The sequence below is a fragment of the Chlorella variabilis genome, assembly GCF_000147415.1.
Source record: "Chlorella variabilis unplaced genomic scaffold CHLNCscaffold_1, whole genome shotgun sequence".
Classification (NCBI taxonomy): domain Eukaryota; kingdom Viridiplantae; phylum Chlorophyta; class Trebouxiophyceae; order Chlorellales; family Chlorellaceae; genus Chlorella; species Chlorella variabilis.
This window is the reverse complement of record NW_005435087.1, coordinates 424,426-449,701: the sequence shown is the minus strand read 5'-3', so window position 1 is coordinate 449,701 and position 25,276 is coordinate 424,426. Positions and strand designations below refer to the sequence as shown.

At 69.6% G+C, this 25,276-nt stretch overlaps 2 protein-coding genes across 2 annotated transcripts; both read left to right on the top strand.

The window, feature by feature from the left end:
- Window positions 1-1,547: 1,547 nt before the first annotated feature.
- CHLNCDRAFT_56456 (hypothetical protein) lies at window positions 1,548-18,958 on the top strand (the record flags this gene model as incomplete). Its single annotated transcript, XM_005851968.1, has 47 exons — window positions 1,548-1,643; window positions 1,774-2,133; window positions 2,243-2,452; window positions 2,606-2,680; window positions 2,822-3,001; window positions 3,208-3,291; window positions 3,474-3,605; window positions 3,828-4,001; window positions 4,129-4,191; window positions 4,329-4,517; window positions 4,677-4,820; window positions 4,958-5,161; window positions 5,332-5,487; window positions 5,636-5,824; window positions 5,985-6,108; window positions 6,223-6,287; window positions 6,466-6,657; window positions 6,800-6,988; window positions 7,114-7,173; window positions 7,330-7,458; window positions 7,634-8,245; window positions 8,409-8,597; window positions 8,732-8,932; window positions 9,091-9,216; window positions 9,379-9,429; window positions 9,545-9,577; window positions 9,721-11,106; window positions 11,330-11,518; window positions 11,723-11,773; window positions 11,967-12,104; window positions 12,341-12,469; window positions 12,675-12,854; window positions 13,027-13,146; window positions 13,359-13,541; window positions 13,787-13,975; window positions 14,134-14,301; window positions 14,478-14,606; window positions 14,841-14,966; window positions 15,241-15,483; window positions 15,727-16,200; window positions 16,417-16,500; window positions 16,716-16,760; window positions 17,022-17,096; window positions 17,355-17,438; window positions 17,668-17,844; window positions 18,045-18,255; window positions 18,415-18,958. Coding segments are annotated over 47 exons (8,610 nt in total). The 3' UTR covers window positions 18,417-18,958.
- Window positions 18,959-19,271: 313 nt separating this feature from the next.
- Window positions 19,272-23,822, top strand: CHLNCDRAFT_49368 (hypothetical protein; the record flags this gene model as incomplete). The annotated part of the gene is made up of 12 exons (XM_005851967.1): window positions 19,272-19,586; window positions 19,775-19,940; window positions 20,170-20,328; window positions 20,609-20,704; window positions 20,986-21,184; window positions 21,498-21,543; window positions 21,745-21,900; window positions 22,091-22,231; window positions 22,463-22,548; window positions 22,857-22,977; window positions 23,266-23,534; window positions 23,723-23,822. The coding sequence occupies 12 exons, from the start codon at window positions 19,272-19,274 to the stop codon at window positions 23,820-23,822; spliced, it is 1,854 nt and encodes a 617-aa protein (XP_005852029.1).
- Between the last annotated feature and the right edge of the window lie 1,454 nt (window positions 23,823-25,276).

Below are 25,276 nucleotides of genomic sequence, written 5' to 3'. Positions count from 1 at the left end.
GACAATGCTCCAGGCGTCGGGCTGGAGCGTGCGGCGGTGTGCACCTCGTTGGTGCGCTTCCGACCCGCTCCCGCCCCCTGTGGCAGTGTTAGGGTCGGCGCGGCGCAGCCTCCGCGGCCTTCGGCACGCGCTACGAGAGCGGCTGGCCCACCACGGCGCTGAAATAGAAGCTGAGGAGGCCTGAGGGAGGTGCCCCAAGAGCTCGAGCACGTGACGGCGGCCCCGCTGTACCATGCTGGTCCCCAGAGGCTCCCAGCATCCTCAGGCGCAGATGCAGAGGCTTTCAGACGTGTGGGAGGCTCCGGCAGCGCGGGTTGGCGACCCCTGCCCCATCCTGACACCCGTCACTTGCCCCCAGCGCCCCTGCAGCGGCCCCGCCCTCGTGCAACGGCCCATGCATGCAGCTGGGCTCACACTCAGGTTGCCAGCGAGCGCCAGGAGCCCCTCGGACTGTGGCCCCGCCGCCGACAAGCAGTTCCCCATTGTTCGACAGGCCTGTGTATCGGTATGGATGGGGCTAGAGATCACATGAATGCTCTCCCAGCTTTCATGCGAAGGCCACCCACAGCACGCGTCCTCCAGCCGCCAGGTGGCGGTGGGGGGCGTCCATGTTTCATGGATTGACCCGGCGTCATTGAATCACATTTGTACATGGAATGCATCCAGACTTGTGTCCCCTGCTTCCATTTTGGATGAGCAGAAGCATTCGCATCAGGAGGCATGTGCCAACTTGGGAAAAGTTGAGTGCAACAGACGGTGAAGGCGCCAGAGGACGGCGGCCAAGGAAAGCTCAGCCGTGCAGCTGGCGTTTCAGTCTACCTACTGTCGTATATTTTGCAGTGATGTTTGGAACTAATGCATTGCCTGCGAGAGTGACGTGATCTGCCAGTGCCGGTCCACTGTGTGTGGTGCCGCGCTGCTGCCGCACTTTGGGTCTGTCAACGCTAAGCCTGCCAGCATGGCCATCCTTGCCAAGCAGTGTCACTACCCTCACAATGGAAGTTGCACTGCTTCATGCTGCAGCCTCAAGGCGCGTGCATGGGCACTTGCCACCGACCAGCAGCGGCGGGGGATATGGGCGGCGCTGTCTGGAGCACCCTCTCCGCGGTCATTTCCTGCTCCCTACATGCCAGGGGTCGTAATGTGCGTGCACCGCCCGCCGATGGGGCAGGAAGCAGGCCATGGCGTCGCCTACCTTCCACCCCCGTTGTGCGGCTTACAGGCGCTCAGGTTTCAGGCCCTCAAAAAATCACAAAGGAACTTCGCAGTGCGATTCTGCAGCATCGGGCCTGCAGCCGTCGGTCTTGCAGCCCATGGCGTGCGTGGGTGTTTTGCCGAGAGCCGATTAATACACACAACTAACGGCTGCGCGCAGCACACCCCTGCTAGCGGTCCCACGAGTCCATCTGCACTTCGTCAGCCAGCAGAGCGAGGCTCCAGAGGCCCGCAGCACCGGAAGGCCGCCGCCGCGCTCCGCTACCGACGATGCGCGTTACGACGGCTGCGCTGTCACTGCAGCGACCAGCCGGCTGTAGGCCGCTGCCGGCATGGCCGCTGCCGGCATACAGCAGGCCGCGCAGCAGCAGGCTCCTCGCACGGCAAACAATTCCAGTATCGGCTTCGGCCGCCCGCAGCAGGAGCAAGTCGGTGGGTAGACAGACGCACGAGGGATGGTTTTGGCGGGGCTAGTGCATTGTTTGTTCTCACGCGGGCAACAATGCCGCTGGAAATGACACGCTTTCCATGTGTGCTTGCTCTGCCTCCTCCCTGCAGCCGCCGAGCCGCACGGCCACAGCCGGCTCTGCGCCGGAGGCCCCCGCCACCAGCGCCGCGGCCCCGAAGCCGGCGGCCAGCATCGGCAGCACCCACGTGAAGCTGAAGAAGGAGGCCGCCGCCAAGGTCATAGCCAGCGCGCTAGACGGCATCGATGAGGTGACGGCCAAGAAGGCCAAGAAGGCGGCCGCGCAGCTGCTGGCGCAGCAGCGCCGCCTGGAGCTGCTGCGGTCGGAGGTGGAGGCCCTGCAGGCCAAGCAGGGCGAGCTGCAGCAGCAGATGAGCTCCAAGGCGCAGGCAAGCCCCGGCCCGCGGCGCCCGCCTCTGCTGCGGGGATGGATGGCCTGTGAACGCATTCGCGTGGCATGCTTGTGTATGTGTCGCACGCGCAGTGTGCATTCTAGCCCCACTTGCTCTTGGGCATGCGCCGTCCTCACGCCGCGTGGCTTCGCGTGCTGGCTCGCCGCAGGAGGCGCTGGAGGTGCGGCAGCAGCTGGCGGAGCAGGAGGCGGCGGCCGCGCAGCTGGCCGCCGCCAAGGAGTCTGCCGAGGCCGCTGTGGCTGACCTGCGGCGGGAGCTCAGCCAGGCGCAGGGGCTGGCCTCCAAGGCGCAGGAGGAGGCCGCCGCGGCGCTGCAGCAGGCGGAGGAGCTAGAGGCCCAGAAGCAACAGCTGAGAAAGGTGGGCGGCTGCCATGCGTGTGGCTGGGTGCCGCTCGCGCCGCTGTTTCGGGCAGCCCTCTCGTGCGTGCATGTCTGCTGGGTGGGGTGCGCCCCAACCCTCTTGTTCACCCCCTCCTCTCTCTGCCTCTCTTCCCCCTCTCTCTCTGTGCAGGCCCTGGAGGCTGCTGAGTCAGCAGACCTGGAGCTGCAGGCCGCCCGTGTGGAGCGGGAGGAGCTCAAGGCCAAGGTGGGAGCATGCCTTCTGCTGCCGGGGAGGCGCGCCTCCGCGCCGCCGACGCCGCCGGGCGCGCCGCCGTCCCTGCCGCCGGGCGTGCATCGCTGGGCGCTGACCTGGCGCTGACTTGGCGCCGCCATGCTGCCGCTGCAGCTTGTGGAGGCGGAGCGCGCCGCCGAGGAGGCGCGGCGCCGCGCCGAGGCCAAGGAGGGGCAGCAGGAGGCGGTACGCGTGGCTCAGGAGGCCGCCGCCGCGCGGCTGCAGGACGAGTTGCTCAAGGCCAGCCAGGAGCTGAGCAGCGTGGAGGGGCAGGTGGCGGCTGCGGAGAGCAAGGTGGGCTTGGGTGCTGTGCCGGCGGGGCGCCTTCTGGCCGGGCACCTGGCGGCCTGCCACCGCCCTGCTGGGCCACGCGGCCCCGGCAGCGTGCGTGCGGGTGCCGCCTGGCGCCTGCACGTGGTGTCCGCCACCCGAGGTGTGCCAGCCAGTGGGCCTGACGATGGGTGCGTTCGGTTCCGCCGCCCGGTTGTGCGCCCCTGCAGCTGACGGCCGCGCAGACCAAGGCGGCTGCGGAGTATGAGCACATGGCAGAGCACCTGGATGCGGTGCCAGTGGAGGACCCGCAGGTGCAGCTGGGGTGCGGGTGGGGGTGCCCTGGGGGGTGTCCTGCCGTGTGTGTGCGCCAGGGGAGGGCTGGTGCCCATCTGCTCGTGATGCAGATTAATTCTGGTGGACATTGATTGATTGGTTGGTTGGTTGATTGGTTGATCGAGCGCGATCACCGCCTGCACCTCTCCGACTCGCGCAGGGGCGCATCGCCGAGCTGGAGGCGCAGCTGGCGGCGCAGCAGCTGGCCTCCATGCAGCAGCTGCAGCAGCTGACCGGCGAGGCGCTGGTGCTGTCAGCGGAGCTGGAGGAGGCGCGGTCTGCCGCCGCAGAGGTGCGGCGCCGCCGCCGCTGCCGTGCACCGCGCGGGGCCTGCCTTGCTGCCTGGGTCGCGCACGGGCGGGCAGAGCGGCTTCGCACGGGCCGCCAGGGCTTCAGTGTGCTTCTTGCGGGATCTTGATTCACGCTTGTGGTTTGTGGCACGCTCCGCAGTGCTGCCCTACTGGTTCACACACCTGCCTGCCTGGCTGCTCGCCTGCCTGCCTGCCTGGCGCAGGTCGCCCACTTTGAGGCACAGCTGGCGACGGCCGCCGCCGAGCGGGAGCGCCTGCAGCAGCGCGCCGCCAGCCTGGAGAAAGACCTGGAGAGGCTGCAGGCGTCGCAGCAGGCCGACAGCCAGGCGTCCGCGCTAGTGGCCGAGCTGGAGCAGGCAAAGGCTGCCGCCGAAAAGGTGGGCGCCAAGCTTGCGTGGCCACTGCTGTGCGCACCTGCGCGGCTGCCATCTCCCTGTGAAACAAGCAGCTGCCTGCCCTCACCCCGTGACTCCCTGCTCTCCCCGCTGCCGCCGCCGCCTGCAGGAGAAGGCGCAGGTGGCGGAGCTGCTCACCCAGCTGGAGTTTGCTTGGGCGGCAGCCCACGAGGTGCGCAGCGCCGCACGCGTGCGCCCTGCGCTGCCGCGGCAGGCGGGCCGCCCGCGCGATCCCGCACCTGCCCACCCGCCTCCCTCGCCACGCTCACCGTGTGTGTGTGTGTTGCCGCGCGGCTGCCTCCCGTGCAGGCCGCTGACCTGGCCCACCAGCTGACGGCCGCCGCCGAGGAGCGCGAGCGCCTCACGCTGCGTGCCATGGAGCTGGAGTCCCAGCTGGAGGCGGTGCAGCAGCAGGCGCGGGCAGACCAGGCGAAGCTGGCGGACAAGGCGGCCTCGCTGGCAGCAGACCTGGTCAAAGCCAAGGCGGCGGCTGCCAGGGTGCGCCGCGCCCCGCGCCGCGCTGCCGCCGCGGCCATACGCTGCCGCTGGTTGTCATTGCTGTGTTGATCATGCTGCTCTGGCTTGGCTACCATTCCCAGCAGCCGTGCGTTGACCAGGGCTTGGAGTGTGACCCTGTGGTGGTGCTGCCTGCCGCAGGCTGCTGACATGGAGGCTGCATTGAAGGAGGCAGAGGCCCGCATCGCCTCGCAGCAGCCGGTGCAGGCCCAGGCCGCGGCCCTGGCTGCCGAGCTGGAGGAGGCCCGGGCTGCCGTGCAGGAGGCCAGGGCTGCCGCCGCCAAGGTGGGCTCAGCCCGTGCCCGCTTGGGCCTGCTGGCACGCCGGCCGCTCTGCCTTGGCCCCTGGGGGCAGCGCAGCACCTCAGGGGCTGGGTCTGACATCTGTCCACCGCCGTGCGCTGTCCCATGCCCGCACGGCAGGCCGACGACTGGAAGGCGCAGCTGGCGGCGGCGGAGAAGGAGCGGGACGCCGCAGACCAGCGGGCCATGGCTCTCCAGTCCCAGGTGGCGGCCGCCACGTCGGAGCGTGTGAAGCTGGAGGCGCGGCTGGCGGCGGCCCAGTCGGGCAAGGAGCAGCAGGAGCTGAAGGCGCAGCTGGAGGAGGCCCGGCAGGCCACCGCCGAGGTGCGGCGCAGTGCCCGTCGTTCGTTTGGAGGCGCCGCCCGCCTCGCGCCGCCTGCCTGCCCGCCCCGCCTGCGCGATCCGCGCGGCTGCTCAATGTGCCGCACTTGCCGTGTGCCTCTCGCCGGCGGCTGGCTAACACTGGCCCCGCCGTGCCGCGCACGCCCTTGCAGGCATCTGAGCTGGCGGCAGCTGCCACCGCCCAGCTGGAGGAGGCGGCAGCGGAGCGCGCCAAGCTGGTGGCTCAGCTGGAGGCCGCCCTGGCGTCGCAGGCCGCCCTGGAGCAGCTGGAGCGGCAGCAGGAGAGCCTGATGGGTGCCGAGGCCGAGGTGCGCTGCGCTGGGGTGCAGCACCAGCGGATTGCCGAGCATGGCACCCTCCAGGCACAGTGTTGTCCCAACAGCCCATGCCTCTGCTCCTCACACTAAACGTGGGCCTGCTCCTCACACTAAGAGTGGGCCTGCCGCGTGCCCGCAGGCTGCTGAGCTGGCGATGCAGCTGGTGACTGCCACCGAGGAGCGTGAGGCAGCGCAGCTGCAGATCCAGAAGCTGGAGGCGGAGCTGGAGGCCGCGCAGCTGCTGCTGGAGGACCAGAAGCAGCTGCTGGCGGGGCAGTCTGCCATCCTGTCGGGAGACGTGCAGGATGCGCGCGCGGCAGCCGCCAGGGTGGGTTGCGCGCTGCAGGGGCCGCGCCTTTTGTGCGTTTGTGCCATTTGTGCGTATGGCATCCTCCCGGCCTTGGCCTTGTCCTTGCTGGCTCTTCTGGCAGCGTGGGCGTTGTTGACGTGGAGGTGCCGGGTGCTGCCCAACCAACCCGCCTGCGCAGGCCGCCCACATGGAGGCTGAGCTGGCAACTGCGGTGGAGGAGCGGCTGGGGCTGCAGCGCAAGGCATCCGACTTGGAGGCCCAGATCGAGTCGCTCAAGTTTACGTCGGCAAAAGAGAAGCAAAGTGAGCTGCCCCTCTTGCACAATCCAGCTGCGCCGGCGTGCTCGGGCTGCACACGCCAACAGCTGGGAGAGCGCAGGCACTGAGAGGCTGCAACCAACTGCGCGCCTCGTGCAGGCTTGGCGGTGCGGACTTCGGAGATGGCAGAGCAGCTCAAGGCGGCCAAGGCTGCCGCTGCAGAGGTGCGCTGCATGCCCTGCGCCTCGCACCAAAGCCTGGGCTGGCCCTTCACTGCCAGGCACAGCGGCCTGCTTGGCATGGCAGGGCGTGGAAGCAGCAGCATGTTCGCCCTGTGCTGCCGCCTCGTGCCGACCCGGCTCGGCTCGCTGTTTGTCCCCTGCCGCCCCGTCCCGCCTGCAGGCTGCTGCCCTGCAGGAGAAGCGGGTGATGGAGGCCAAGGAGGAGCAGGAGCGGCTGCAGGCTCGCATCGATGAGGTGGAAGACCAGCTGCAGTCGCAGATGCAGTCGCGGCTGGCGGAGCGGCGCCAGCTGGCGGACCAGGCCAGCGCCATGGTGACGGAGCTGCAGGAGGCCAAGGCCTCTGCCCTCAAGGTGGGCCACCCGCCCTGCCCTTCCCTTGCCGGCACATGCATCGATCATGCACGCAAAGGTGGCAGGGAGTATCAGTCACACACACCGCTCGTTTCCCTGGCTCACCGCTGTGATATTGGGTTGCCTGGCCGATGCCACGCAGGCCGCTGCGCTGGAGGAGCAGCTCGCCGCCGAGGTGGCCGACCGGCAGCTGGTGCAGCAGCGGGCCGCGGAGCTGGAGCAGGAGGTGCGGGCGGCGCAGGAGGCAGCGCAGGAGGCGGCCCAGGAGATTGAGGTGCAGGCTGCCGCCATGAGGGCTCAGATTGAGGAGGCCTGCACCGCGGTGTCCCAGGTGCGCCTCGCCTTTGCTTGCCCTGCACACGCTGTTCTGGGCGGGCGGCCGCTACCTGTGGTCTGGTGCTTGCTTGTCTGTAGCGCTGGCTCATTACTGGTGCCGCTGGTGCCTGTGGGGTGCAGTCCATTCAATTGGAGGCTCGGCTGGTGGCTGCTGCCGAGGAGCGCACTATGCTGGTCCAGGTGGGTTTGTTGGCTCGCTCAAGCAGCACAGAGCAATGCCGGCCCACACTGCGTCAGCGCGCCAGAAGGGGTGGTGTGGAGGAGCTCTCAGCCCGCACAGCGGCCGCTCCAGTAAATGCCTCGCTGGCGGTGCCGCCTGCTGCCCTCTGTCTGCAGCAAGTCGCCGAGACGGAGGCTCAGCTGGCGGCCCTGCGCTCAGCGGCGACCGAGAACCAGCAGCTCCAGGCAGAGCATGCGGCCACCCTGGCTGCGCAGCTGGAGGAGGCTCGCAATGATGCCGCCAAGGTGGGCAGCCCTGCGGCCCCTGCAGTTATGGCAGTCTATGGCCAAGGGTGGGGAGTCGGGCGTGCAGCACATGTCAGTTTCCGTCCTGCCGCCGCCCGGTTGGCTGCCCAACACTTTGCCTGCTTGCATTGTGGGCCCTGCACCTCATCCCGGCGTGCACGTGCTTGCTGTGCAGGCCGGTCGGCTGGAGGAGCAGCTGCGTGGCATCATTGGCGAGCGAGATAGCCTGGCGGGGCGCGCCGCTGAGCTGGAAAGGGAGATGGAGTCGGTTCGCTGGGCAGAGCAGCAGGCTCAGCAGGAGCGGCAGCAGCTGGCCGACGAGGCCACCCGCCTTGCATCGGAGCTGGAGCTGGCTCGCACTGCTGCTGCTCAGCGGGCTACAGACCTGGAGGGGCAGCTGCACTTTGTGCGGCAGTCGGAGCAGGACGCGCAGCAGCAGCGGCAGCAGTATGCAGACCAGGCTGCGCACCTGGCTGCCGAGCTGGAGCAGGCCCGTGCTGCTGCTGACCAGCGCTCCGCCGACCTGGAGGCGCAGCTAGCGTCTCTGCACCAGGCAGAGCAGCAGGTGCAGCAGGAGAAGCAGCACCTTGCAGACCAGGCCTCTGGCCTGGCTGCTGAGCTGGAGCAGGCTCGTGCTGCCGCTGACCAGCGTGCCGCTGAGCTGGAAAGGGAGATTGAGTCTGTTCGCTGGTCGGAGCAGCAGGCGCAGCAGGAGCGGCAGCGGCTGGCCGACGAGGCCTCCCGCCTGGCTGCCGAGCTGCAGCAGGCCCTGTCTGTCGCTGCACAGGTGCGCTCCTCCTGCCGCTGCCGGCTCGCTTCCTGCCTTTGCTGGCGCCCGGCAGGCACGCATGTTCTGTTCCTGACCTCTGCTGCTGCCACCTGGCGTCTCACCGCCTGTTGCTTATCGCATCTGACTGCCTGTGCTGCCCCCACATGCCACTGCCCTGCAGGTCCCCCATCTGGAGGGCCAGCTGGCCTCGGCTGCAGAGGAGCGCCGCATTCTGGAGCAGCGCGCCGAGAGCCTGGAGTTGTCCCTGGGCTCCACTCGGTCGGCGGCAGAGCAGGAGCAGGCGCGGCTGGCTGGCGAGCTGGCGTCTCTGCTGTCCCAGCTTGAGGAGACGCGCGAGGCCGCTGCACGGGTGAGCGCGCCTGGCACCTCCTATCTGTCGCTACGTGCAGCCCTGGGTGTGCTGGGTGTTTTCACGGCGCACTGCTCTCCCTCCCTCCCTTCCTCACTCTCGCTCCCTCGACCTGCATCGTCCCCTGCCTGCAGCGCTCCGCTGAGCTGCAGCAGGAGGTCGAGGCTGCCCGGGAACAGGCTCAGGAGCAGCAGCAGCAGCTGGCCGGCCAGGCCTCGGCCCTCGCGGCGCAGCTGCAAGCCGCCCACAAGGGGGTGGCGGCGGCGCAGTCGCAGGCTGCCAGCGTGCGCACTCGCAGCTCGCTGCTGGAGAAGGCATGGGCCTCTGCTGTGAAGGTGAGCAGGCTGGCGGTTGTGTGTGGGTGGCTCATGGCTTGGCCGGCTCGCGCATCCTCTCGCTGCACACTGCTGGCAGGTCCCACGCACATGTGCCCTGGCTCACTGCACCCCTGTCGGCTGCCTGCCCCGCGCCCGCTCCGGCCTGCGCGCTGCAGGAGGCCAAGCAGCTGCAGAGTGCCCTGGAGGGCAAGAAGGATCTGCAGTTCCAGCTGAACAGGGTGCAGGAGGAGGCCGCCGGGCTGACGTCGCAGCTGGAGGAGGCGTGGGCTGCCATGGGCAGGGTGCGCCGCCGCCTCGCCCGCTGCCGTGCTCTATCTCCAGCGTGCTTCCTATGCCCTCCGCTGTACGCCCGTCGGCAAAACTGGGGATTGCTCTCATGGCCTTTACACACACGAGGCTCCCTGACCACCTTGTCTTTCCTTCCTTGCTGCCCTTGCCTGCAGACTGCCGCCTTGGAGCTTCAGATTTCAGAGGCCAACGAAGAGCGCGAGAAGGTCTGCTGCCATCTCGCTGCTATGCTGGCCTCGCTTGCGGGACGGTCCATCTTGCCATGCTGCCGCAACCCGCCTCACCCGCTCACACATGGTCCTCTCCTGCCCCATGCTGCAGTGGCAGCAACGCGCCGCTGAGATGGAGGCCAAGGTCAGTGGTGTAGCCTCCCGGGCTCTGCATGCCAGGCGCCTGGCAGGGCAGGCATGCGCTTCCACCAGCGTGCAGGTATGCTGACCAGAGGCAAAGCCTGCCAGCCCTGCTGATGCTGTGTGCCCCCCGCCTGCCTGCTGCAGGCCGCCAAGGCTCAGTCCCAGCTGGCGGCGACCAGCGAGGAGCAGAAGCAGCGTGCGGCGGAGCTGGAGCGGGAGCTGGAGACCATGCGTGCCGCGTGGCTGCAGGAGCAGCAGCAGCTGGATGGCCGCGCCTCCTCGCTGGCTGCCGAGCTGGAGCAGGCCCGCGCCGCTGCCTCCCAGCGCGCCTCCGACCTGGAGAGGGAGCTGGAGGCTGCGCGGCAGGCGGCGGAGCAGCATCGGCAGGAGCTGGAGGGACGCGTGTCTGAGCTGGAGTCCCACCTGGCATCGATGTGGCAATCGGAGCAGCAGCTGCAGCAGGAGCGGCAGCAGTATGCGGACCAGGCATCCCAGCTGGCTGCTGAGCTGGAGCAGGCGCGTGGGTCCGGCGGCCAGCGCGCCTCCGAGCTGGAGAGGGAGCTGGAGGGTGTGCGGCAGTCGGAGCAGCAGGCGCAGCAGGAGCGGCAGCGGCTGGCCGACGAGGCCTCCCGCCTGGCTGCCGAGCTGGAGCAGCTTCGCGCCAGTGCGGCTCAGGGCGCCGACCTGCAGGCCCAGCTGGCGGCGCTGCGCCAGTCGGAGCGGCACGCTCAGCAGGAGCGCCAGCAGCAGGCCGACGAAGCCTCCCGGCTGGCCGCCGAGCTGCAGCAGGCTCAGGCTGCAGCTGCCCAGCGGGCCGCCGACCTGGAATGGCAGCTGGACCAGGCGCGCTCCAGCGGTGCTCACCAGGCTGATCTGGAGGAGCAGCTGGCCTCGCTGCGGCGCCTGGAGCAGCATGCGCTGCAGGAGAAGCAGCAGATGGCGGACCAGGCTGCCCGCCTGTCGTCAGAGCTCAACCTGGCGCGCTCCGAGGCCGCCCATCGCACGGCAGAGCTCGAGGCGCAGCTGGCCTCCCTGCAGCACTCGGAGCAGCAGGCCCAGCACGAGCGGCAGCAGCTGGCAGACCAGGCGGCCCGCCTGGCTGCCGAGCTGGAGCAGGCTCGCTCAGATGCCGGCCAGCGCATGGCGGATCTGGAGTCGCAGCTGCACTTGCTGCGCCAGTCGGAGCAGGCCGCGCAGCACGAGCGGCAGCAGGCCGCAGACTACGCGGGCCGCCTGTCTGCGGAGTTGGAGCAGGCCCGCGATTCCGCTGGCCAGCAGATTGCCGACCTGGAGGGCCAGCTGCACTCCCTGCGCCAGTCGGAGCTGGCCGCGCAGCACGAGCGGCAGCAGGCTGCAGACCAGGCCTCCCGCCTGGCTGCCGAGCTGGAGCAGGCGCGTGCGGCGCACGGCCAGCGGGCCGCCGAGATGGAGTCCCAGCTGGCGGCGCTGCGCCAGGCGGAGCAGCAGGCGCAGCGTGAGAAGCAGCAGCTGGCAGCCGACCTGGCGCACTCGCGGACCGCCGCCGGCAAGGTGCGTGTGCTGTGCTACCGCGCCACCCCTCAGCAGCCCTCGGCGGCCTTGTGTATTGACTGATGCCGGCCCAACCTCTGCCCTAGTTGCTCCCCATGCCAGCTTGCGTGGGTTGTGTCGCCCCGCACCCTGCTCTCGTGCACCCCTTTGCTGCCCCTGCCCTCTGACCCTTGCGTCCCGGCCCCTGCTCCCTGGCCCCTGGCCCCTGCCGCTTGGCCTGCAGGCCGAGAACAGAGATGCGGAGCTGTCTGCGGTGGTGGCCGACCGCGTGGTCTTCCGCCAGCGGGCCGAGGCACTCGAGTCCCAGCTGGAGCAGCTGCGCTTCACCTCTAGGCAGGACCGGGAGCAGCAGGAGATCCGCATCTCGGCGCTGGCCGCGGAGCTGGAGCTGGCGCAGGCGGCGGTAGTCAAGGTGCGGCTCTCGCGCGGCTTGGGGGGCTGCTGGCGCCTGCTGGTGCCCTGCTGGCGCCCTGTAAAGCTGCGTCTGAAGCCTCTGGGGCCTGCCGAGGGCCGGCGCCAGGCACTTGCTGCAAGCCCAGGGCAGCTAGCCTGCACGTTGGCCCGTTGCATCGAGTCCTCGCCTCACGTCTCCACCGCGCGGTGTTTTGCTGTGCAGGCGGAGCATCTGGAGCAGCAGCTGGCGACGGCTGTCGAGACCAGCCGCCAGGTGTGCCATTGGCATTCAGCGCAGCCACTGCCCTGCTTGCTGCCCTGCTCACCGGAGCAGCATGTGCCCTTGTGCTGCTTTCCCAAACCTGCCTGTGTGCTGGTCACCCCACCGGGGCTCTTTGGCTCTTTGGCTCCTCTTCGACCCGCCCGCCCGCTGCTCACGTGGGGCCCTGTCCTGCCACCTGCTGCAGTGGCAGCAGCGCGCATCTGAGCTGGAGGCACAGGTTCAGTCTGTGGAGTGGACGGCCCGGGAGGAGCACCAGCAGCTGGTCAACCAGTCCTCTGCCATTGTGGCGCAGCTGGAGGAGGCGCGGCGCGTGGCCGCTCAGGTGCGCTGGCAGGCTGGCGGCCCCCCTGCTGCCCCGTTTGCTGCTGCCCCAAGCTGTCACACACGGAGGCGGGTTGCCTGCTGTAGCTGCGCTTTCCTGTGGCGCATGGTTTCACAGCATATACCTGTGCATGGATGCGGAGCTGGGCAGGGCAGGGAAAGAATGGCAGCGGTGGCAGCGCGTGTGTGCTGTGGCAGCGCCTTACGCCATGCGACCCGCCGCCGCTTGCTGCGCAGGTGCCCCACCTGGAGGCGCAGCTGGTGGTGGTCGCCGAGGAGAGGCGTCTGGCCGAGCAGCGGGCTCACGACCTCGAGTCCCGCGTCGAGTCTGCGCAGGCGGCGGCCGAGCGGGAGCTGATGGGGCAGGTGGCTGACCTGGCGTCCCAGCTGGAGGAGGCTCGCTCCGCGGCGGCGCAGGCGAGCCAGCCAGCCGCTGATTTGTGTGTGTGTCACGACGCTGCGCTGGCAGCTGCTCGGACAGGCCCTTGCTATTGCTGGCCCTGGCGCCTGTGGTGTGGCTTCCTTCCTAACCTAACCACCTCCGGCCCTTGCCCCCGTGCTCCCCCTGCAGGCAGCCCAGCTGCAGGCGCAGCTGTCGGGCACCGCGCGGGAGTCGCACCGCCTGCACCAGCGCGCCGCCGAGCTGGAGCGAGAGCTGCTGGAGGCGCGCTCCTCCGCGCAGCAGGAGGCGGGCCGCCAGCTGGCAGACCTGACTGCGCAGCTGGAGGAGGCTCGCGCCGTGGCGGCGCAGGTGCGGCGGGAGACGGTCGCGCGCCCTGCCAACAGCCCTCAGCGAACAGCCTGTTTTTGCTTCATGTTGCCCTCATTTCGAGTGCCCCTGCTTGCCCAGCCCAGCCCCCTCTCCCACCCACGCCCAGCGGCCCACTAACACTTGCACCTCGGCTGCCACACCCCCTCCGCAGCGCGCCGCCGAGCTGGAGCGCGAGGTGCAGGCGGCTCGGTGGGAGGCGCAGCAGGAGGCGTCGGGCCAGATTGCCGACCTCACCTCTCAGCTGAAACATGCCCAGACCGTGGCGGAGCAGGTGGGTCTGGTGGGCCGCCTGGTCTGTTGGGCGGGAAGGAAGCTTCTTTCATCTTGCCAGATGCTTCTTCTTTCGGTTTGGTGTGCCACCCAAGCCGTCGTACCGCAAGTACCGCGACTCGCCGTGCTCCCGTGCCTGGCCCGAAGCCCTGGCCCCGATCTGCCATACCATGCTCTCCTCCCTGCCTCCCACCCTGCCTCCCTCCCCGCCAGGCCGCCGACGTGGAGCAGCAGCTGGCGGCGGCCACCAACGAACGGCAGCGCCTGCTGGAGCAGCGGGCGGCGGAGCTGGAGTCGGAGCTGGCGGCGGTACGGTCGGCCGCCCAGCAGGACATTGCGGACGAGGTGGCCAACCTGGCGGCGCGCCTGGAGGAGGCGCGCTCCTCGGCCGCAGAGGTGGGGCGCGTGTGGTGGCTGCCCTTGGTGGCTGCCCTTAGGCCCCTTGTGAGGGCCGGGGAGCTTGTGCCACAGGGAGCCTGTGCCATGCCGTGTGTGTGGCTGCTGCCAGCCAGCCAGCCGGCCAGCCGCCAGACTGGAGCTTGTGCCGAAGGAGGAACCGCGGCGGCGTGTGTGTGTGTGTGTGAGAGAGAGAGCAAGTAGTGACTGTGCGTGCCTGGTGCCTGGCGGCTGCCCGCGTGCAGGCGGCCCACTTTGAGGCGCAGCTGCGTGTGGCCATCAACGAGCGGGACCGGCTGGAGCTGCGCGCCGCGGAGCTGGAAACCGCGCTGCAGGCATCGGAGCGCGCCGCCGCCACCGAGCGCCAGCGCCTTGCCGACGGCGAGGCAGCGCTGAGGGCGGCGCTGGAGGAGGCGCGCCGCGAGGCGGCCCAGGTGGGCGAGGCGGGGCGGGGCGTTGGCGCTCGGCGGCGGCAGACGCAAGCCAGACTTTCCACGTTATGCTCTGCCGGCGTGCACCACATGGCAGCGGGTCTAAGTGCGTTTCTGTTCCTTTGCCGCTCTCCCCGGCTGCCACGGCAAATCCGCTGCAGGCCGCCCAGGTGGCGCAGCAGGCTCAGCGTGAGGTGGAGCGCCAAGCGTACGACCTCGCCGCCCGGCTTGAGGAGTCTCAGAAGGAAGCGGCAGAGGCGCACGCCGCCCTGTCTGCCGCGCAGCTGCGCGTGGCCGAGGTGGAGCAGGGCTGGGGGCAGGCCGCCCAGGTGCGTGGGGCAGGGTGGCGCGGCCTGCACATCGCCCCGCCGCATGCTGCGCCCTCCTGCCGCCAACCTGCAGCCCGGCGCGCGCTCGCCCTGCCTGGCAGGCCGCACGTTGGCCCTGCAACCCGCTTGCTTGCTTGCTTGCTTCTGACGCCGCCCTCATCCGCCTGCTGCCACAGGAGGACTCCCGCCAGCTGGACGAAGCGCTGCAGCAGCAGCGCGAGCTGCAGGCGGCGCTGCGCAGCGCACAGGAGGAAAGCGCGGCGGTGGCGGCGCAGCTGGAGGAGGCGCGGGCGGCGGCGCACCAGGTGCGCTGGCGGCCCCCTGCTGCCGCCACGCGCCTGCCCCTGCTGCCGCCACGCCTGCTCGCCGCGCTCGCCGCCCGCCTTGCCCACCTGCGAGCCTAGCCACATGCATGGCTGCAACAACCGCCTGCTCGATATGGCGCCCCACCTTGCTGCCCAGCGCCGTTTCTTCTCGAGGAAACGTGCCGGCTGATTCGGCAAGGCGAGCCCCGCGCCTTGGTGTTGCGCGCCGTGCAGGCTGGCGGCCTGGAGGCCCGGCTGGCGTCTGCCGCGGAGGAGCGCGCGCAGCTGGAGCGGCGCACCCAGGACCTGGCGGAGGAGCGCCGCCGCCTGCAGGAGCGCACCGAGGAGCTGGAGGAAGAGGTGCGAGGGCCCAGCAGCCGCGCCGCCGCCGCCGCCGCCGCTCGCCCTTGGGAGAGCAGCCGCGCCCGCCGCCGCCGCCGCCAGCGCTCGCCCTTGGGACTCAAGCAGCCTCGCCCCACTCCGGGCCCCCGCTGCCTGTGCTACATTGCCATGCTGCCATGCTGCCACCTCAGCAAGGAACGCCCGCCCCCTCTGCCCTCCCCGCCGCCGCGACCCCGCCCTCGAGCCGCTGACGCCGCGCCCCGCCCTGCCACCCGCCCCCCGGGGGCTGCAGCTGGCGTCGGCGCGTCGGTCTGCCGAGGAGGAGCACCACCGGCTGGAGGGCACCGCATATGCGCTCGCCACGGAGCTGGAGGATGCGCAGCAGCGGGCTGCTGAGCTGGAGGGGGAGCTGGAGCGGCTGCAGGCCTCCCTTGAGGCCGCCTCCTTTGAGCAGACTGAGGAGCACCGGCAGCTGGAGAGCCAGACGGCGGCCATCGCGGGCGAGCTGGCGGCGGCGCGGGCCGCCGCGGCCGAGGTGCGCCGCCGCTGCGCTGCGGCCGCCGCGGGGCCGCCGCGCTGGCGCGCTTGCCGCTGTTGCACTGTTGCCGCTGCGGTGCCGCGGCGGCCGCAGCGCGCCTCGTCTCGCCGACCGCCGCAGCGCGCGGGGAGGATGTGTGTGCGTGCCGCCGCTCCATGCTGCACCCAGCACAGCTGGCCCTCGGCGCTGACGTGCCTCCCGCCCTGGCCCCGCGCTGCGCCCCTGCCCTGCCCCCTGCAGGCCGAGCAGCTCAAGGGGCAGCTGGCGGCGTCTGCCGCGGAGCGCGAGGCCCTGCAGCTGCAGGCCTCCCAGCTGGAGACGCAGCTGCGGTCTGTGCAGGCGCAGGCGCAGCAGCTGGCGTCCCTGCAGCAGCAGGAGCAGGCGCAGCGCACGCCTGGCGAGCTGGCTGAGCTGCAGGCCCAGCTGGCGGCGGCCCACAGCGAGCGCGAGCAGCTGCGGCGGTTTGCGGAGAGCCTGGAGGCGCAGCTGCTCTCGGCGGCGGCGGCGCCGGCCCCGGCGGCGCAGCCCCCCGCCGACGACGCGTCGTCCCAGCTGGCGGCGGCGCAGCAGGAGGCGCGCGCGCTGCGGCAGCAGCTGGAGGCGGCGCAGGCGGCGGCGCAGCAGGCCGAGGGCGCCGCCTACGACCTGGCTGTGAAGCTGGAGGAGGTGGAGCAGCAGGCGGTGCAGGCGCTGGAGCAGCAGCAGCAGGAGCAGGTGTGGGCGGGCCATGAACTTTTGCTCGCTGCAGCAACGGAACGCCCCTGGACTGAGGGGCTGCTTGCTGCTTGCCGCTTGCTGCTTGGCGCTTGCTGCCGTGCGCGCGGGGCGGGGCGGTTGCAGTGCGCGTCGGGAGAGAGGGAGGCGTGGCGGCAAGGCTCGACTGCGTCGCTGCTTGACTGCGTCACCCCCGCCGCCGCCGTCTCCCCGCAGGAGAAGCGCCTGGCTGCTGAGCGGGAGCTGGAGGCTGCCGACAAGCAGATTGAGCACCTGACTGTGGAGCTGATCACCTCTCATGTGAGCACCCCCCGCCGCCGCCGGGGGCCACAGCCCTTGGCAGAGGGGCCGCAGAGGGCATAGGCGGCGGCAGAGGGGTCAGCACTCAGGCTGTGTCCAGCTCCCCGCCCGGGCCGAGCGCCGGCGGGCTGCATGCGCCGGCCTTCAGGGTCTGCAACGCTGGCTCACGCAGCCTGCTCGCCGCCTGTCGCGCCCGCTGCCCTGCTCGCCTGCAGAACGCTGCCGACGAGCTTCTGGCCGAGATCCAGGAGGATCTGCAGGTGCGGCCGGTCAAGAGCCCGTCAGCAGCAGAGCTGCATGGCTCACATGTGCCGCCTTGTGCTCCCAGCATGCGCTCCCTGGCCTTGGGGATGAGGCCACCCCCTGCTCGCCCTTCCTGCCTGCGGGTCTTGCATGCCGCGCTGAGGCTGGTGCGGGTGCGGGCTCTGGGGTTCAGGCCCCGCCTCGCACACCCGCACCGACCCGCTCCAAATCCGCGGCCGGTAACCTTGCCCGCTTCCGGTTGTGCTGTGCGCCTGCAGATGGCTGAGAAGGATGCCCAGGAGGCCAGCGCCCGCAAGGGCGCAGTGCTGCAGCAGCTGGAGAGGGCCGCAGAGGTGAGGGGGGCCTGCCCCTGGCGCAGTATGCCCCCGCCCGCTGCTGCTCAACATGGCTGCTGCTGGGGGTATGGGTGAACAGTGGCTGCTGCTGGGGTTACAGCTGCTCGGGGTGGCTGCAATCCATGAGCAGCTGCAGCAGAAACCTCCTGGCTGTGCGCTCCCGCCCACCTGCCATCAGCGCTCCCGCTGAACCCGCCACCCCGCACCCCGCGCACACTCCCCACACGCACCCCCCGCCGCTGGCCGCTCCCGCAGGAGGTTGCCGCACTGCACCAGCGGCAGCAGGAGGTGATGGAGCAGGAGGCGCAGCAGGCGGCGCTGGCCACCACCGACGCCGAGGTGCGGCGCCGCTGCTGGTGGCAGCGGTGGTGGGGCTGCTGCTGCTGCTGCTGCCGGGCTGGGCCAGGACGCTGCGCCTCCATCCGTTGTGCTTCCCCGGTGGCAGCCACGCACCTGTGTTCGGCTGTGCCTGGGCAGACGCATCGGCGGCGCGCGAGTGCCCACCTCGCCGCTCCTCCTACCCTCACACACACACGCGCGCGCACGCCACCCCTGCCTGCCGCTGCAGCTCAAGTCTGTGCGCGAGGCGGCGCAGGCGGAGCGCGAGGCGCTCGCCGCCCAGTCTGCCGTGCTGGCGGCGCAGCTGCAGGAGGCGCAGGCGGAGGTTGCGGCGGCCAAGGCCTCTGCCACCGCCGCCCGCTCCCGCAGTGCGGTGCTGGAGAAGGCTTGGGCTGTTGCCATGAAGGCGAGTGGCAGGACTGGCGCTTGTGCAGGCGCCGTGCAGATGCGCCAAGGGGCTGCTGCCCGCAGCGCTGGGCCGGGCTGCGGCGCCGCCTGCGAGCCGCGCCCGTGCCCGCCACGCCTTGCGCCCTGCCCGGCGCCGCCGCCGCCTCGTCGTGGCCGACAAAGTGGCTGCCCTCCCTCCCCCTTGCCTGTCTGCCGCAGGACGCCACCCAGCTCAAGTCTGTGGTGGAGGAGGCTCAGCAGCAGAAGGCGGAGATTGAGAACACTGCCTATGACCTGGCTGTGAAGCTCGAAGAGATGGAGCAGCAGGCGATGCAGGCGCTGGAGCAGCTGGAGGCGGCGCAGGCCGACGCCGCCGCGCAGCGAACCCGCTCCGAGCAGCTGGAGCAGGCGCTGTGGCGCCAGGGCCAATGTGCGTGTGCCGCGGCGCTGCCCGGCCTGCCTGGCGCCCGCACCCTGCCTGCCTGCTTGCCGTGCGCAGGTGCCGCATGCAGCCGGCATGCTGCGTGTGACTGGCAGCGCCGGCCGGCAGTAGCTCACGTGCTCCGCCGCTTGTGCTGTGCTGCTGCAGGAAAACTGAAATCTTACAGACGAATCGATCAATACCAATGATGCCTTGCCGAGCCGATGCTGTCCCGCTGCGGATCGCAGCGCTGTTTTTTGTTTAATTAACGACTGGAGCCCATTTTCGTTTCATTCTCTTTCGTTGATGCAGACCCCACGCCTGTGCTTGCATGCCGCGCATGCGAGCGTGATTTTTGGGCCTCTGCACACACACACACTCTCCAGAGAACAACACCCGATTCGGCTTTTCAAGCATTCCTACATCCCTACTAAGCACTGCCGACCCACTTGCCACTGCAGTCAGCCTAGCGCCACTAGTGCCACTCGCTTCTCTTGCATGCCTCACCCCCTCCTTGCACCGATTTCCATTCCCCCCAAAGTGGCGGAGCATCAGCCGCCACTCCCCCGTTGACTATTGACCTGCCCGCTGGGGCCACCTGCGGTGCCGTGTATTATATTTCCCCCCGAATGTGTCTCTGTCATGCATCAGTGTTTGTTGGGGTCGACTTGGGTCGCGTAATGAACCGCCGCATGTAACACCAGCTCACTTAGCGGCGGTTGAGGCGGGCGAGAGCTGCAGCGCGATCCCACAAGGCGGTTCAAGGAACCGCCTTCAAGCCATACATGCAAGCAGGCCCACGTGAGACATTCGATCATTTTTCAGACGATACTGTCCCTTGCAGCCCTATGCGGCTCTCACAGCCAAGCGGGTGCGGGTGGCGGGAGGCGGGGGCGGCGGGAGGAAAGTCGGGGGCAAACACTCGTCATGATGCATCTCCTGGCCTCTGGCAAGCTTCCTGATGATGCATCATCAGTCTAGTTTGCCAAGCTGGGCGCGTCAGCTGGCCAGTGTGCGAACAACACATGGGCCGGCTACAGCAGCGATGGGCGCTGCTGGCCCTCACCTGCGTAGCCAGTATATGCAGCGGCGCCAGAGCGGAGCCGCAACTGCCCAGCAGGCGGCTAGGCGCAGCTCTGTCCGCAGGCGGCGGTAGTGGCGGCGGCGGCGGCGGAGGCAGGGAGCCACAACTAGGCAGCGGGCGTGCCACGCAGCAGGCCGCGGACGCGACAGCAGCAGGAGCAGCAGAAGGAGGAGGAGGCGAAGCAGCCAGGTGCCCCGAGCTTTCCAGGGAGCTGCTGCAGCAGCAGGCCAAGGAAAACACAGCGATGCTGGCCGTGGTGGGTTTGCTACTCCGCCAGTTCTGCCTGCCCCCGCCGCCTTGCTCGCCAGCGCGCCGGTGTGCAGCCCCCTCCTGCCGCCATTTAGCGTGCGTGCCCCGCATGCTCTTGCCCACCCCGATGGCGCCGCCATCTCCCCGCCCACAACGTTGCACATGCCCTGCCCCGCCCCGCCGCCGCCGCTGCAGGCCAACACTGCGCAGTGGGACTTTGCGCTCAACTGGATGCAGCACGTGCAGCGGGCGGGCATCACGTATGCTGTGGTGGCAGCCTCGGATGTGCAGACCTCGCAGCGGCTGGCAGCCCTGGGGCAGGCCTGTTTCGAATGGATCGACGAGGAGATCCCAAAGCTGGGTGCGGCCTGCGGCCAGGCGCCGGCTCCGCTGCCGCTGCCTGCTCCGCTGTTGCCGCCACTCGTGCTGCCGCTGCTGCCGCCGGAGCTGAGGTTGCCGGGCAGCATCGGTCGCACGGCGCCAGCAAGCTCGTCTGTTGCCACACCACCACTCCTCAATACACCGACACACACACGCACACATACGCATGCACCCCCCCCGCGCATGCACGCTTGCCCGTCCTGCTGCAGGCCTGAAATGGGGGGAGGAGGGCTGGCGGCGCATGACCTGGGCTAAGGTGTTTGTGCTGGATGCGGTGGCCGACTGGGGGTTCAACCTGGTGATCTCAGATGTGGATGTGGTGTGGTTCAGAGACCCGCTGCCGCTGTTCGCCAAGCACGCGCACGCAGGTGGGCGCCAGGCGGCGCCAGGTGGCGCCAGCCAGGCGGCGGGCACGCGGCGTGCGGCAGGCATGGCGCCGGCGGGCCGCCTGCCGCCGCGGGCGCTGTGCTGTGTGTGTGTGGGTGGGGGTGCGCCTGCATGCAGCCTACCATGTGGCTTTGGCCGGCGCAAGGGCTGCATGCGGCAGAGCGTCTTGGCAGCTGCCCTGGCGACTGCCTGCGTGCCGCCCAACCGCGCCCGCGACTGCGCCCCCCGCGCCCGCCGCGCTGCCCGCTCCGCCGCCGCCAGACCTGATCTTCAGCGAGGACGGCACCCAGTCGATCAACAGCCCTGGGGACGACGGCCTGGAGACGAACGGGGACGCCTACCACGACTTCAACACCGGTGCGCGCCTGTGTGCAATTGGAAAGCATGCATGTGACTAGGGAGCATACATGTGCCCTGTGTGAGCGTGTGTGTGCAATGTGGGTACGCGCGTGTGCATGGGCGGGCGCATCGCAGGCTGCATGCTTCCTGCTTCTGGGAGCCGCATCGGCCCTCTGCCTAGTCAGGTGCAGCAGCACGCACCCGCCCGTCGCCCTCTCCCCGCAAGGATGCCCACCTGCCCGCATGCCCGCCCACCCACCACCCCACCCTCCCTCGACCCCCTGCCCCCGCCACCGCAGGCGTCTACCTGCTGCGCCACAACGCCAACACCACGGCGTGGGCCCACGCCTGGCGCGCCCACTTTGATGCCTGCCGCATGCACGACCAGCACTGCGCGTACGAACTGATGCGCACGCAGGCAGGGCCCGCGCACCCGCAGGACCCTCGTGTGAAGGCAGGCTGGCGCAACAGAGTGTACGTCGGAATACTGCCTCCCAGGTGGGGCGCCGCGCCGCCGCCTGCTGTGTACCGCCCTGCTGTGTGCCGCCTGCTGGGCGCCGCCTGCTGCAGACCGACGCGGCGCGCCGCTGCGGCCGTCGCCAGCGCAGCCGCGCTGCCTGCCGCGTCGTGCGCTGTGCCACCCCAGCTGGGAGCCTCGGGCCCGACCACCACCACCACCACCACCACCAGCAAGCCACCCCGCCGGCCAGTCCACCTGCCTTGCGCTCGGCAGCAGCCCGCCCCTAGCGGCGCCGCTCGCTCACGCCGGGCGCCGGCCCGCTGTGCCCCACCGCCTCCCTGCACGCTGCAGCATATCGATGAACGCCCACACTTTCTTCCTGCAGAAGCTGCACAAGGTGGGTGTGCCGGCGTGCGGCGGGGCGGGGTGGGGTGGAGGGATGGATTTGGTACGCGCTGAGGGGCGCCCTCGCCCAACCTCCTCCTCGTGTTGTGCCGCCTCTCTCTCGCCCTCGCTCTTCCTCCCCTGTGCCCACCCCAGCCACCAACACACCTGCAGCGTACACGCCACCCACGCCACACCCGCCCACACCCTGCAGGTGAAGGGGGTGGACCCTTACGTGGTGCACCTCACCTGGACCTACAACGGTACCCCCGGCAAGCGGTCCCGCATGCGCGACATGGGCCTGTGGCACGACCCCCCCGAGTACTACGCCCAGGGCAGCTTCGTGACGGTGGACGTGACGCTGCCAGAGGTACGGGCGGTACCGCATGCTGCCGTGATGGCGATACCGCCGAGATGGCACCGCCGTGCTGCCGCAAACCGCCGCCGGAGTGGCGCTGGCGGCCGCCGGCGGGGGCTGCCCGCCGGCAGGGCAGGCGGCACGCCCAGCCAGCAACCCAGCCGGCAACGCCGTGCCTGCTTGCCGCCTCCCCCCTTCGCAGAAGCCGCCCTCGTACAACGAGTGGAACGAGAACGAGGACATGATTTCTTTCTACCTGGAAACCATCCACTCCCAGCTGCAGCAGGCGTACGTGGGCATGGCGCTGGCGCTGGCCGCCGGCCGCGCCTTTGTGCTGCCAAAGGTGGGGCGGCCGCGGCGGCGGGAGCGGGGTTTCAACGAGGAGGGCCGTCTGTGCGGGCGGGTGGGCGATGGATGGATGGATGGATTGCTTGGGGGGCTGTGGGGGCCAAGTGTGGCCTTTGCCGCTGTCGCTGCCGCCCCACTGCTGGCGCCCCGGTCCGCCTGCCGCACCCCGCACCTCCGCCAACCGACCCGGCACCCACCCACACATGCGCCGCCTGCCTCCCCGCAGTTCCAGTGCTACTGTGAGAAGATCTGGTATGGGGTGGTGCGGTGCCGCGTGGTGGACGCCCAGTCCATGCCCTTCCCCGTGCCCTGGTGAGGCCTGCGAGGCCTGCGCCGACGCCTCGGCTTGCGCTGCTGCCGACTCCCTGCAGAAGGGCATGCTTGGCAGGGGAGGGGCAACCGCCCGTCCACCTGCACTGTGGCCTGAAGCTGCCGTTGCGGCGGGCAGGGTGGGCTGCCGGCGTGGCGGAGGCAGGCCTGTCTCCGCCCACCACCCACACTACGAAAAACACACGCCTCACACCTGCCCGCCTGCCCACCACACTAGGAAGCACACACCTCGCGCCTGCCCACCTCCCCGCCTCACTGCCATCGCCACCGCTGCCGCGCCGCTGCCGCAGCCCCCAGGACTACCTGTTCGACCCCGCAAACTACGACGACGCCCCCGAGGCCTGGGGCCCGCCCCTGGCCATCCGCGAGGCCTCTTTCCTCGAGAACGAACGCACGCCGGCACAGGTCAAGGTGGGGGTGCAGGGAGCTGGCTGGGTGTGTGGGGTGTGGGGTGTTTGGGGGCAGGGGAGGGGCAGCTGGCAGGTGGAGGCATGGGGCTGCAGTCCCGAACGCTGGCTTGGCGCACTGCTTCCCAGAAGCTTGGAAGCAGCGCTTGCCTGCTTCCTGGCTTGGCGCCCTTGCATCTTCCCCTGCCTGCCTCTAACGTGCTCCTCCCTCCCCCACACCACCACCCTGCCACCACACCACGCGCCACCTCCCCAACCGCCGCGCCCCGCTTCTTGTCGTGCGCATGCGCAGGACTCTGTGCTGATCATCCAGCCCTCGGCGGCGCTAGACTGCAGCGACTGCGTGAAGGAGGGGGCGGGGCAGGTGCTGCTGGTGCCGCCCGCGCTGCCCGACGCCCAGCTGCTGCCGCTGCTGGAGAAGTACCGCAGCTACCGCGTGTGGCGCCTCAACTTTGCGGGGGTGGGCGCCACGAAGCGCGCCTACGGCGGCTTTGGCGACGCGGCGGCGGCGGCGGCCTTTGACCGGCGTGTGGACCACATGACCACAGAATTCTGCTGCAGGTGTGTGTGTTTGTGTTTATGTGCGGGGGTGCCTGCGCTCGGGGGCGTGTTTTGTTTTGTTGTGTGCTTCGGCATGTGTTTGGGAGGAAGGAGGGGGTCGAGCGACTAGGCAGCGACAGACGCCAGCAGCTGTACCTCACTGCGCTTGGGTGCCTGATGCTGCCTGACGCTTCACGCGCTGCCGGCAGGCGGGAGGAGGAGGCGCCGCGCTACCACAAGTTTGATGCCCTCATCGTCAAGCTCAACATGACGACACAGTTTCGGTACAGCGGCGCCAACCAGGCGTAGCCAGCAAGCTGCCGGTCAGGCGTAGCCAGACGATGCTGGCGGCAGGCGGGATGCACGGGCTGAGACAGCAGGCTGCATCCTCTTGTGGTGGCTCGGCAGCCAACAGTAAAATAGTGGGAGATCGAGCCAGTGCCCCCAGTGCGTTCAGCGACAGCATACGCTGGCGGTGAGGCGGTGGTGAGGCGGTGGCGGTGGCTGTGGCAGCAGCTGACCTGCTGCTGGGCCTGTTTCCCACACAGACTCGCTTGAAGAAGCAATCTCGGAGGTGATTACAGTCCAGCGCTCTACCCCCAGCCGATCAACAACCGAGCGCTCTAGGCTCTACCCCCCAGCCGATTAACAACCGAGCGCTCTAGAGGGTAACCCCGTAGCGCCCTTCATCTTTCGATCGCCCCAGAGCTGCCGGCGACTGCATGGCCTTAAAACTCCTGCGTGTGCGGGCGCTGTGGACGTGTAGGTGCAGCAGCGCATCCAGCCATGGGGGCAGGGCGCAGCCGGTCCTCAGGCGCTCCTCCTGCGCTTCTTCTAGCCTTCACCGACCATGCTTGGCTTGAGAGCTGCGCTGCGGGCTGCCTCTGTGGTGGGCGGGGTGGGGCGGTGCTGCCGCCACGCTGCCGCCGCTGCTCGAGGCACGTGCCTCGGCGCGAGCACTGTACTGTCCTCCTCTCCCTCGGCTGATACTGGCCTAATGTCTCCCGTGCCCCTTCCCACCAGCGCACTATCCTTCTTCCACTCCCTAACAGTGCATCATACACTCACTGGCTTTGCCCTCCGCGCTCCGTGCACCCTCGTGGCGGTCCCGGTGCTGGTTGCGGACCTTATGCTTGCAGACCTTAGGCTGGCTGGTGTGCTTGTCAGTGTGCGCAGCTGGGCTGCACGCTGATGAAGTAGCGGCGCCGGCGGGTGGCGCCTGGCAATGCCTCGGCGGCGCATCATGCTATCTCAGCATCGTGATGCGAGATTTGGATGGCCGGCCGGCCCACCTCAGCTAGTAGCCAGTTGCTACTAGAAGGATGACGGCCGTGGGGGCTCGCATGCGGGGGTCCCCAGGCGGTGCCGGTTGCAACCTTTCCGCCAGCCAGCCGACATGTTGCACAAGTCGAGTTCGAGTTCGATTCTTGCAGGTTTTGGGCGCCTGCCACCGGCATGGGTGCCGAGCGCCGAGCAGCGGGGCTGCCCCCATAGGCTCACTCACCTTCGCACCGTCGGCCTCACATGCTCTAATAGCTGCATGAGCGGATCAACACCACTTTTTTGAACCCTTGATGTTTACTCTTGAGGACCTCTTTATGAGAGCGGTGGTGTCCGGCAGGACGGTCAGCATGGGGCCATATCCCCTACTGTTTATTTTTAGCTGGTTTAGCAGGAGACTAGAGGCACACAAGCTGCGCCCACTAGCCCCCTTCTCTCGCGTGATGACCTGAGCCTTGCCCCCCCCCCCCCCTATGTCGCTT